The sequence below is a fragment of the Lacerta agilis genome, chromosome 5 (assembly GCF_009819535.1).
Source record: "Lacerta agilis isolate rLacAgi1 chromosome 5, rLacAgi1.pri, whole genome shotgun sequence".
Lineage (NCBI taxonomy): Eukaryota > Metazoa > Chordata > Lepidosauria > Squamata > Lacertidae > Lacerta > Lacerta agilis.
In genome coordinates this window covers 78698588-78712120 of record NC_046316.1, presented here as the reverse complement: position 1 = coordinate 78712120, position 13533 = coordinate 78698588, and the positions used below count along the sequence as shown (strand labels likewise).

Sequence of the window (13533 nt, the reverse complement as noted above, 5' to 3'; positions counted from 1 at the left end):
TTGCTTATGTGTTTTGTTTTGTTTTCAATGTAAGGATATGAATGAACCAGCAAATTTTGTCAATGGTGCAGTTGGTGGCTGTGGGAACTCCGAACTAAATTTTCCTGTATACATACCAAGTAAGTGTAATTACTATGCCTACTTTTAGATCACTTGTAATGTTGCTATATACTAGGTGCATGCTGAGTTTGGGACCAATGTTTTCTAACATTTGGAGAAGGGGAAGTAAGATGAGTTCTGTGGCTGCTGGTGTCCCTGGTAATAGCAAAATAAAGTTAAGAAGAAGAATATGGAACGGTTGTGGCAGCAAACTCGGTTTGAAGCCCCAATCCCATTTAAGGAAATTCCCCATACACTTCCTGTAATGCAGTGTATAGACTTAATGCAGATTGACTCCCTACACCAATAAGTCTGGAATCCTATATTATGTTTCCCTCTTTTAATTATTGAAATTACTGCTGTTCCTTCCAGGTTCCTAACTTGGGTTCTATGTGCTGTTATTTCCACTACCTGAAAAACATAGGACATGGTTTGCTTGTTGTGTAAACGTCATTTGCAGGGGCACCAACTATAGGGGGTGGAACGGGCTTCTTCCCCCTCAATATTTGTGGGCAGGAGGCTGAGTCGTTCCCCCCCCCTATTGAGGGGGCTGCCATCCCCTGCTGCTGCGGGGTGAGCGCTCATGCACCAGCTGGGGTCAGGACGTGTGGAGGGTGAAAATCACCCTCCTCACTCCTCACCCCCCACTGTCAGGAGAGCACTGGCACCTGGGGCAGGGGCAGGACAAGTCACGTAATGCCAGGCCCCCTCAATGTGGGGACAAGCCAGTGTCCCTAGTCATTTGCAGATATTTTTTTCTCATCAAGAGGCTTCCCTGTGAGCTAGGTAAAGGTAAAGGGACCCCTGACCATTAGGTCCAGTCGTGTCTGACTCTGGGGTTGCGGCGCTCATCTCGCTTTACTGGCCGAGGGAGTCAGTGTACAGCTTCCGGGTCATGTGGCCAGCATGACTAAGCCGCTTCTGGTGAACCAGAGCAGTGCACAGAAACACCGTTTAACTTCCTGCCGGAGCAGTACCAATTTATCTACTAGCACTTTGACGTGCTTTTGAACTGCTAGGTGGGCAGGAGCTGGGACTGAACAACGGGAGCTCACCCTGTCGCAGGGATTCGAACTGCTGACCTTCTGATCAGCAAGCCCTAGGCTCTGTGGTTTAACCCACAGCGCCACCCGCATCCCCTTCCCAGTGAGCTACCTGAGAATAAATATAAATAAACTGGGTGTCTCTCAAAAAAGCAGAAGTCCAGGGAACTCACCCAATTTTCCCAACACCAAATTTACCAGCACCAAATTTTACCAATGTGGCTCTTTTCATTAATGTTTTTCAAACAAGGTCTTTTTGAAGCCAATCAGATCTCCAACTGCCCACAGTTTTCTGATGCTAAATCTTGGATTTGGAATGCTATGTTACCCTCAAGATGGCACATCTGTCCACCTCCATTTTAGGCATGTGCATTCCGGGAAGTTCACTCTTAAGCCAATGTAATCATGAAGGGACCATAGTCATAACTTCACCACCCCCACATGCATACATAGACATGGACTGCTATTTTTGTAAGCACAACAAAAATTCAGAAGATTCAAATTAATATTTTGTCTATGCCATTCAAATATCACACCACTGGATTCTACTCCAAACCATAATTTTTAATTTTGATACTCCAATATGACTTTATAATTTGTTTTTTTAAATATGTGCTGAAAGCAGAAGGTGGATAATATTTTGTTTAACCTCTTTTAATGTTTTGTTCTTCTTTAGACTTATTAGGAAAAGAAGTTGGGCTGAGTAGTAAAACCTTGTGCATGCAGAGTCAACAATTTCTGGCAGATGGAACTCCAGTTCGACACTATGATGTCCACAATCTATATGGTTGGTCACAAACAAAGCCTACATATGAGTAAGTTGCTTGCCCCCCCCCCCTTTTTGGTACATTATTTCCCTGGGGCTTGTCTCACTTTTTAAACAATTCATTTCTCCGTTTACTAGAAACAATTAGTACAAATAGTTTACAAAGTTATACATGGCTTATTTTATCTTTTAATATATATATATATATAAAGATGCTGAACATATTTAAATCTTGCTCTTTCCTTCATTTGTACTTGTTTGAACAAGAAAACAACCCACCAAAATAATTGAGTTCTTAAGTAGTTTATGGGGTACAGTTGTACCTTGGTTTTCAAACGCCTTGGGAGTTGAACGTTTTGGCTCCCAAACGATCAAAAACCAGAAGTGATTGTTCTGGTTTTCGAATTTTCTTTGGAACCCGAATATCCAACGGAGCTTCCTGCAGCCAATCAGAATCCACGCCTTTTCTCAAACGTTTTGGAAGTCGAACGGACTTCCGGAATGGATTCTGTTTGACTTCCAAGGTGCCACCACTGTATATATTTCACAAATACCTCACAACTAGCAAATAAGTGCTTATGGCAGTGTTTCCCAAACTTGAGCCTCCAGCTGTTTAGGGACTACAGTTCCTATTTACCCTTGACCATTGGTCCTGCTAGCTAGGGATGATGGGAGTTGTAGTCCCAAAAGAGCTGGAGACCCAAGTTTGGGAAACACAGGCTTATGGCATACTGCTAGAACACAAAATAAGTCCCACCGAGCTGAATGGGATTTACTTCTGGGTAGACATGCATTGGATTACACTATTAGCATTCCTTCAGTGGCCAAAGAACTCTGCAATATCAATAATCACTTGATGGAACATAGGAAGCTGCCTTATACTGAGTCAGAGCAATGGTCGCACTGGTCGATGATCTCCGGCAGGCTAGGGACAAAGGTGAGAGCTGTTTCCTACTTCTGCTGGATCTCTCAGCAGCTTTTGATACTGCCAACCATAACATCCTTCTGGACCGTCTAGAGGGGCTGGGAGCTGGGGGCACTGTTATACAGTGTTCTGCCCCTCCCTCCTGGGCCATGGTCAGAAAGTGGTGAGGGGGGATGAGTGTTCAGCCCCCTGGGCTCTCACTTGTGGGGTGTCTCAGGGTTCTGTCCTCTCCCCTATGCTTTTCAACATTGACATGCAGCCGCTGGGAGAGATCATCAGGAGGTTTGGGCTGGGTGGTCATTAGTATGCAGATGATACCCAGCTCTACCTCTCTTTCAAATCAGAACCAGTGAAGGTGGTGAAGGTCCTGTGTGAGTGCCTGGAGGCGGTTGGAGGATGGATGGCGGCTAACAGATTGAGGTTGAATCCTGAGAAGACAGAAGTACTGTTTTTGGGGGACAGGAGGCGGGCAGGTGTGGAGGACTCCCTGATCCTGAATGGGGTAACTGTGCCTCTCAAGGACCAGGTGTGCAGCCTGAGAGTCATTTTGGACTCACAGCTGTCCATGAAGGTGCAGGTTAATTCTGTGTCCAGGGCGGTTGTTTACCAGCTCTGTTTGGTATGCGGGCTGAGACCCTATCCGCCTGCGGACTATCTCGCCAGAGTGGTGCATGCTCTAGTTATCTCTATGTGGGGCTACCTTTGAAGGTAACCTGGAAACTACAACTAATCCAGAATGCAGCAGCTAGACTGGTGACTAGGAGCGGCCGCCAAGACCATATAACACCGGTCTTGAAATACCTACATTGGCTCCCAGTATGTTTCCGAGCACAATTCAAAGTGTTGGTGCTGACCTTTAAGCCTTAAATAGCCTCGGTCCAGTATACCTGAAGGAGCGTCTCCACTCCCATCATTCTGCCTGGTCACTGAGGTCCAGTGCCGAGCGCCTTCTGGCAGTTCCCTCGCTGCGAGAAGCCAAGTTACAGGGAACCAGGCAGAGGGCCTTCTCGGTAGTGGCACCCACCCTGTGGAACGCCCTCCCACCAGATGTCAAAGAGAAAAACAACTACCAGACTTTTAGAAGACATCTGAAGGCAGCCTTGTTTAGGGAAGCTTTTAATGTTTGACAGACTATTGTATTTTAATATTTTGTTGGAAGCCGCCCAGAGTGGCTGGGGAGACCCAGCCAGATGGGTGGGGTATAAATAAATTATTATTATTATTATTATTATTATTATTATTATTATTATTATTATTATTAGATTCTGAGTGTCATTGGAACATTTAGCTTTCCAGCTTGAATAGCCTTTAAAGCATCAAGTTTCATTGTCTTGTTTCTAAGAATGCAAATACATTGGGGCACAATATTAAGAGACCTGATTCTTCGCTTAGCTGGGAGCAAATTATTTGTACACATATTCTAATAACCATATTATGTTGTGCAAACTTAATTGTTGACCTGGTTTGTGACACCAAATGGCCAGCTTAGTGGTTTTAATATGGATGTTTAATTACATCCCGCCAAACCTTCTTGTTTCCGTGCATTCAGATACAACACAGGGAACATATAAATGGGATTCCTCTTATGAGAGGTATTCAAAGGCCATCTTGAGACAGTCCTATGTGATGCAGAGGCAGAAAGTTCCGCCAACTGTAATAAAGACCGCTCTGCCATTCACTGGTGTCACAAAGCATTTTTCAGCATTTTTGATAGGCCATTAAGACTAGCATAAGAAATTAAAGTTGAAAATAACCCCTTGCTCCAAGCCTCGTATGTGATGGACTACTTTAATTAAAAAGCTTGTATTTGTTTGGCTAGGATTCCACGTAGGCTACACTGAATGATTATTTTAAATTAAGTGTTCTGTATACCCATTCTTAAATTAATAACCTTAACAATTCACTTTTTAAAAAGTAAATGTTAAAGAGGGGCAAGAGGGTGCGTATTATGTGAAGAAAATGGGCAAGACTTGCTCTTTAACAATTTATTTCTCCAGCTCCGAGGCAATTTTATTACATGCTAATTCCTTATTGAGTTATATTCTCTTTTAGATAATCTCCGATCTAATGGTAATATTTCTAGGTTGTTTCCTTTCCAATTCAATGAGCAAGCAAAGAACAACATCCCCTCCCCTTAAACACTCCATGGACTGCAATGACCTTGGAGCCCTTGATAAGTTTGATATTACTATGGAGACAGCCGGGGGGGGGGAGTTGAGGCCAGGAGGCCACCTTTAAAAAAAATTGAAGAAAACCTGAGTATACTTTAGACGTGGCAGCATCTTGGCATTTTGCTGTCAGTCAAGACACTTGGAAAACTGCTACAAGGACATGGGTGAATGGATTCACATTCTCTAGTATCAGGTAGACTAAAGTATGATTTGAACATTATCAGCAGCCAATAATTCAGCACTCTGGATTATGGTATCTTTTAAATTGTAAATAATGCATTAAAATAGCTTTCTACTATAGAGAAGACACTGCTAAGCCAAGTATTGCTTTAAAACTGTTTACCGGTTTCATTCAAAATATACAAACTTATTAAGGGATAGCTATCCACTAAATGAGGGGTTCGGGTAGCGCTGTGGGTTAAACCACAGAGCCTAGGGCTTGCTGATCAGAAGGTCGGTGGTTCGAATCCCCGCGACGGGGTGAGCTCCCGTTGCTCGGTCCCAGCTCCTGCCCACCTAGGAGTTCAAAACCACGTCAAAGTGCAAGTAGATAAATAGGTACCACTCTGGCGGGAAGGTAAGCGGCGTTTCCGGGTGCTGCTCTGGTTCACCAGAAGCGGCTTAGTCATGCTGGCCACATGACCTGGAAGCTGTACATCGGCCAGTAACGCGAGATGAGTGCCACAACCCCAGAGTCAGACATGACTGGATCTAATGGTAAGGGTACCTTTATCCACTAAATGTGGCTGTGCCAAGACAACCTGGTTTGTTATTGGTTTCACTTTCGTTAATATCAAATTGCCGCTCCCTTTTTCAGTGTGAACGGGGGGGGGGGGGTCCATCTGTTTTTCCTCCAGCTGCTCCACACTATTAGCAAACCAAGGGTGGTGTTAAAAGACTTTCAAAACTGATGCGTAAGGGTCCTGGGAACTGTGTTGTTCTCTGAGTTGGCCCTCAGAATACAGTCAGTGGAAGCCATGAAACTTTCCAATTCCTAAACCTCTCGGACTAAGATCTTGAAAGTTCCCCTCCCTGCAACTGACCAAATATCTTTGGAAACCATCCTTGCCAGTCCATGCAGCAGAGGGCCAGACTGTGGAAACTCAGGTTCAGGTGTCCACTCAGCCCCAAAACTCACTGGGGGACCTTAGGCCTGTCACACCCTGAACACCAGTTGCTGGGGGATACAGTAGGGCAGAGTGCTGCTGTTGCACTTGTGTTCTGCTTGTGAGCTTCCATAGGCTGCTCCGTGAGAACATAATGCTAGCCTAAATGGTCCTTTGGTGTGATCCAATACAGCTGTTCTTATGCTCACACTTCTCTGAATGTGACTGCACTTTGTCTGCAATTTCAACTTATCACGATGCATATTATGATTGAAAATTCACAGTTCAATGTTATTTTGACAGAACATATGGATCAAAATATGTATTTTTTTAAGAGAGAAAAACACATCCAACCAGAAATAAGATATTAAATAAAGAATTAAAAGTCCATATTTTGCGTAGGGAAGTGTGACTTGGTCTATATCCAGTCCTTGTCGCTTTTGCCTGTGAGAATTCGTAAGCTTACGCTGCCCAATCTCCACAATCAACAGCGCTTTTTAAATAAACAAACAAACAAAGCTGAAAAAGAATCCAGATTTAAATATAGTTTTAAGAAATCTATCACAGCACGTTTTCTCTCAAAATAATATATTCTAAATGTGTTTGCATTTCATATTAAATTTGGTCATGTCTTTTGAACCAAGAACTGCATTGAAACATTTGGTAAGTGCAAACGCCAGTAGAAAACATTAACTTTGAATGTGCAGATTTAAGCCTGGCGGAGGCAGAACAAGTATTTTAAATAGTGTATTGGTTATGCCACCTTTTTTCTGTTTTAATCTATGCTGAGATGCCAGGTCATACTGTATGACTGAGCTGAGTGGGCTTAGGATAAGCCTAAGTACAACTCCCTCTGTTCCTGCCACAACATGCTTCCACTATGCCCCCTTTCAATGTTTTACAGCAATTTAAGATCAACTTGGCTTGAGTCAACTGGGTAGATTCTGGCTGAGCCGGAATATGCTGGTATATCTCTGGATGAATCAAGGATGTGGGAGTTAAGGGATCAAGTATGTGGGAGTTAAGCTATCACATCCTGACACAGAAGATCTACCGGTACTTATCCTGGCAGGGTTTCCTATAGGATTGCTTCCTTACAATTGCACTGCTTTGGAGTAAATGTTCCAACCTAGCCTCCATGTAGTAGAATCTGAATAGATGCTTTAAAAAAATTATTTACATACCTGTTAATTATATATATATATATATATATGTTCTAAATATTCACTGGATTTTATTTCTGACTCATTTTGTGTGTATTTCCAATCCTAGTGCTTTACAAAGTGTCACCGGAGAACGTGGCATTGTCATTCCTCGTTCAACATATCCGTCGAGTGGCAAATGGGCGGGGCATTGGCTTGGTGATAACTTCTCGCGGTGGGATCAGCTTTTGAAATCTATAATTGGTCAGTCAAATTATACATTGTTGATACGTTTTATGATGAGTAGTATATTTTGTGGAAGTTGTACTTGTTTTTAATGGGCAAGATTTTCTTAATATTGATATTACATAGTTGTTGCCTGATGAGAATTGGTATAAAATTTTGCAACAAGAGTGCATAAATAAAAACTGATGGCCATCGAAAAGGCATCTGCCTGTCCCTCCCTCCCTCCCCACAAACAGGCAGAGTGACAGAGTGTTAAGAAAGAAAAGACATATAACAACATTAATGTTGTACTTAGGCATTGTTGTTCCTGCACAATAAGTATTTTTACTGACAACAATGGAAGATTCATGTTGCATTCCTAATAAGGTGATGACTGTATTCAGCAGTATTTACAAAGTATGTGCAAATCCTAAGTGGATCTTCAAGGCTTTTTTTGAGAGCTGGTAACAATGTGACCAATTTCACATCCTTGGGCAAGAGTTCCAAAGGCTAGTGGTCACCACTGAAAAAGCCTTGTCTACTGACAGAATCATCTGGAAATCTCAATGCAGAACTTACCTCCTCTGATTTGTGTCTAACTTCCATCTCGCTTATTATTCTCAGTGACAAGCAAGCTCTCTCCCCCATTCTGCTAAAAATACAAACAAGTTTTGTATGTTATATGCACCCACACATTCCAGGCTTCCAGCACATAAAAAATTCACATAACTGTATCAAAATGCACATGCAGCAATCTCACTTATACAATTATGTGGCATAAATGTAATGCAGCATGGAGTTCCAATGCATGTTTGGGTCAGAACTGCCAAATTCCATGTATAAATGCAACTGGATTATATCTTCATCCCTAGACCTGTTTCTTGTACCTGTCACTTTAAGTGATCTCAATGACAGGCAAACGAGGAGGACCCCTAGAGTCAAACTAAAGTGCTTTTGACATATGCTCTGTCCCATGTTTCCATTTTGGCCTGCCAGTTACCGGTAACTAACGTTCAGCTTAACAGCTTGTATGTATGTGACTGAATAAGACCCAAACAAAATGTTAGATAAGTGACTATTACAGTGAAGGGAGATGCATTTGATAAACTTGGACTATTTCTCTTACAGGTATGATGGAGTTCAGCCTTTTCGGAATATCCTACGTAAGTCTGAGTCATCACCCAACAATTTAACCTATTATCCTATATTTGTAATAATATGTGGCATTAATACTCAGTTATTTTAATATGTTCAGACTGGAGCAGATATCTGTGGTTTCAATGAACATTCAAACTACCAAATGTGTGTCCGTTGGACTCAGCTGGGAGCCTTTTATCCATTTGCCAGGAATCACAACGGCATAGGCTTTATGGTAAGCTTTGCTATGCATTGTTTAAATTACCTGTTTTACTTACATTGTGAAAATCTGCTTCTTTTCCATTGCGCCCTCATCTAAAACTGCTATGGTCAAATCCTTACCTCATTGCTGCTGTCTCCTCCTCCTGAACATTCCCTTGCAGCATCATCTTCAATAATAATAATAGTAATAATAGTAATAATAATAATATTTAAATTAATATACTACTTAATGCCAAGATGGCATCTAAGCAGTTTGCAAAACACCAATTGGACAACATTGTTAAAACACAGATAATTAATAATAGAATGTGCAATAATTAAAATGTACACTAAAACAATATTTTAAAACATTAAAATATAATCTACCATGATTTAAAACAAAACAATCTAATTGAAACAAGACAGCAATGAAAACAGGAGTCTCCAGTTCAGAGAAGAAGGGAATGCCATTGTAAACAGGCGTGCCTTAAAAAGCCCACAGAAAGTCAATATAGATGGAATGTCTCATATGTCAATAAGGAGTGCATTCCACAATACCCGGTCACCACCTCTGAGCAGATCTTTGCTGCCAAAGCATTCCCTGTCCAGTCCACATGATGTCTCTTCTGAGATAATGACACTAGGTTGCTATCCCCACTAGATCAGAATGGTTATTGAAATTGTCAGAATATGCTGAGCTAGATAATATCTCGGAACAGATTAAAGATAAATCTAAGCAGGAGTTCATTTCAAATTGGAAATTTCTTAAGAGATATTTAAATAATAATTGTTGCAATTTAAACTCAGTTGCAGCCTTTGAGTAATCTCTGTAAATAATCCACGTTAAAAGGAGAAAAACATATGAGTATCAATACTTTATTATTAAATACATTAATAAGTTTATGCAAAAGGTTTATTAAAATGAAAAGAATATGGAAAGGACGGAAAGTCAAAGTTTATGTAGAAAAAAATATTGTTAGAAGATTTGTATTCTTTTGTTTGGGTTTTTTATGAATTTGGTTTATAGATAACAGTGGAGATACGTTTCTGTTGTACAGACTTGATTACGGACCATAAAGCATGGAAAATGTAAAAAGAAAAAGAAAAAGATTGCTATCCCCTTTTGCATCCCACAGGGGCTGCCCATCCCGTTTCTCCACCTGAGGCGACATGGGAATTGCCACATCCTGGCCCACCTTAGGGCACCCCATGTCTCATGCCACACCCCACTTTTTCTGCTGCTGCTGTGCCCCATTTCTTTTTAAGGAGCTGGAGGGCTGCTTAAAAAGTGTTGCCGCTTGCTCAGCTTCTCTGCCCAGGGGCAAGGAAGGCGAGTGGCTACACTGCAGAATGCAACACCTCCTCTCAGCAGTGGTGGGGCAGGTGGAGCCCTGCCTCAGGCAATTCTGCCGCCTGAGGCACTCCACACAAATGTTACTGGGCTTTGGCATCTTAGCAACCACCCTGTTAAAGGTAAAGGTAAAGGACAGTTAAGTCCAGTCACGAACAGTTCTGGGGTTGCGGCGCTCATCTCGGTTTACAGGCCGAGGGAGCCAGCATTTGTCCGCAGACAGTTTTTCTGGGTCATGTGGCCAGCATGACTAAGCCGCTTCTGGCGATACCAGAACATTGCACGGAAATGGCATTTACCTTCCCGCTGGAGCGGTACATCTTTATCTACTTGCACTTTGACGTGCTTTCAAACTGTTAGGTTGGCAGGAGCTGGGACCAATCAACGGGAGCTCACCCCATTGCTGGGACTCGAACCGCCGACCTTCCGATCGGCAAGCCCTAGGCTCAGTGGCTTAGACCACAGAGCCACCCGCGTCCCTTCTTTTCAAGGAAACACGGTACCTGAAAGCACAGAAAAACAGATCACGCTTAGAAAATGGGTATTGTAGAAAATGGGTTAAAAAGTGGGGGTAAGTTAAATAGAATAAAAAAAACAGGACTATTCTGGAGTAGCAAGATCTATTTTTATTGCACATTTCTAAAGAATTGCCACTTCCTTTAAAAAAGGCAGTGCTTTATCTTGCAGCAGCACACCTTTCAATAGGTCTTTTAAAAAGCCTTTAAAAATGTAGATTCAGGGTTATCATGTTGCCTCCAGTCTAACCCAATTTTCCAAGGTATTGTTCCTTTCGTTTAATAAAGATTGAAAGGGCCGCTTGACATCACTCATTAGCACTCCTTTCCCCCCTTTAAAAGTCCTGAGTGGTGCCCTGCAGGAAAGAAGGCAAATGTAGCAGAATGTGTCACATGTTCTGTAGACCGGACTGGGAATTTTCCTTCCTTTTCTCTCTCACACACTTGAAATTTGTGAAACATTTTCAAAGGTGAATAGTGCTACTGTGAATCGGGGGGGGGGGGGCACAACTCATTCCTCCTTATCGCCTTTTCCATTCCGCAGAAGATCACTTTGGACCAAGTTCTATTATTTGTTGTTTAAAATAATGCTGGCTCCAAGTATTCTGCTTTGGGATTGGTGGGGGGGGGGGCAAAATTGGTGAATTGTAGGAATTTGGGAAGGGGAATTCAAGATGAAGTGGCAGAGAGATTCCCCACCCCACCCCAGAAATCTTTGTTGCTGCCTCAATCTGTGGCGGAGGGACTCTCAGCGGTGTAGCTGCTACACTTTCTAATTTGGGACAGAAATTCCCAAGGCATTTAAGAGGGGTGCTTGGGTCCTCTCCCATCCACAACTGTGTTGTAGGGAATGAAACACCCTGTGAATTAGTGTGCAGAGTATCTGGCCCAGCACTACTTTAAAGAGCTTAAACATGGCTGGTATAAATGTTGAAGCTGGGGCAAGTAAAAAGTAGAATTGGTTCAAGGGAGCAGACCATGAGGGTTTTGTAAGACATCATAAGAAGAAGGAGAGCAGGTTTGACCTAAGGTTTTCCCTATTGTTTCAGAAGGGTCTGGTTCACTTATTTATTAATGTATTTAATTCCATTTCTGTATCACCTCCTATTAAAACTCTCAACACGATTTAACAAGAAAAGCACATTTGCATTCTTGTTCTGATTTTCATATTAATTTATTTTATACCCACCTTTCCCCCACAGAGCTCAAGGTGGAATATTGGGTTCTCCCCAGTGCTATTTCTCTAGAAAAAAGAAGTGCTGGAGCTCACCATGAACTTCTTCTACATTGTTCCCTTAGAATGGCAATGGTACCCACCTGAGAGGTGCCGGGGGAAAAAGAAGAAGCCCTGTTTTCTTCCCATTATATCCTCACGTGAACCCTGTGAAGTAGTTTAGACTGAGATGTGGTGACTGGCCCAAAGTCACTGAGTGAAATTCATTGCTGTGTTGGAATTTGAACCCTTGTCTCTCTTTGTCCAACATGCTAACCACGTACCACACTGGTTCTCACACATGGTGAAAGCTCTCACTTCATGACTTGCCTATCTGAATGATCCATCACAGATCTAACACTGTTGAAATAATGCTTACAAGAAGTGCAGTAGTTTTTCAATGAGTTACAAATAATCAATTGAAGAATAATCAAATTATAGCCATACATTGAGTAAATCAGCCCTCTGGTGGCAATCATTGGATACCATAGTTGTGGGGGCCAAATAAAGCTGAGAGCATGCCCAACCTTATGTTGACCTAAAATAGAGTTAAAAGAACTCAGATAGCTGAAAGATAACAGTATATGACATGAAATGTCTCCCTAATATGTGCACAATGTATGTGGCTCTAGATGTGCCATGTATAAATACTGGAGAGAGCTTCAATAGGTCTAACGACTAGGCTGCTTTGTGTTTTCAGAAGCAAGATCCTGTATCCTTTGATCAGGCTTTCGAAGACATATCCAGGAATGTGCTCAATACCAGATATACTTTGCTCCCCTATCTATACACACTGTTGTATGAGGCTCATGATCATGGAAGCACAGTCGTGCGCCCTTTACTCCACGAGTAAGTATCAAATGTTCTACCAAGCTCATTTGAAATGTAAGCTTGTTGGACAAAATAGTCCTGGTCACCAGTGCTAAAAGGTTTGCTCTTATTTAAAAGACTAAAATATATGTACAGACTTGTAGCATGAGTCAAAGCATGGCCTGCAGAAACCGACTGGTATTTCAGTTCTCTGTGTTTATTAAAGACATAGCGGGATGAGTTCAACATAGTTCTATGGGAATTGTTTGCCTGATAAAATGATCTCTTTTCTCCTCCCATTTTGGGGTTCTCCCAACATCCACAGAGCCAGTTTGTGGGTGGGGATTGTTATGAAGGTAGGGTGTCTGGGGGAAGAGTATCGTAGCTTCCCACAGCTCCTTGGAGAAGGCACAGAATAAAAACTGAAATATGTAAATGAAGTCACTAAGGATAGGACTTATATTCACATCCCTGTTTTAAATCTAGGCACACACCTGAAGATAGATAGCTTAAGTGTGCTTTGTATTTGTGTGAGTACATCAGTTTAGCAGCATGTTTAGGCTAAAAGCAACTGATAAATAAATTAAATTAAATTAAATTAAATTAAATAAATAATGTGTGCTCTGAACCTAATTTATTACCAGAAATGGAGCACCTGTGTAGAGATTTTAGGGGCTTTTTCTTTTCCTTTCTAAAGATACTGGAAAAACTATCTCCTTTTTTGTTACCCCCCCCAATCTGCACCCATTATTGATTAGACATATAAATTAAACTGTTTCAATATCCTTCAATATTTGGATCACTCTGCTAAGATATTCCAGATCCAAAT

The 13533-nt window shown here is 41.9% G+C and overlaps 1 protein-coding gene across 1 annotated transcript in view; it reads left to right on the top strand.

The window, feature by feature from the left end:
• SI (sucrase-isomaltase) overlaps nt 1-13533 on the top strand; it is a 102934-nt gene that overhangs the window by 59041 nt on the left and 30360 nt on the right. The window contains exons 35-40 of the mRNA XM_033150581.1: nt 35-119; nt 1819-1957; nt 7383-7516; nt 8606-8640; nt 8733-8849; nt 12595-12743. Coding sequence (XP_033006472.1) covers nt 35-119; nt 1819-1957; nt 7383-7516; nt 8606-8640; nt 8733-8849; nt 12595-12743 — 659 coding nt within the window. The remainder of the gene's footprint in view (nt 1-34; nt 120-1818; nt 1958-7382; nt 7517-8605; nt 8641-8732; nt 8850-12594; nt 12744-13533) is intronic.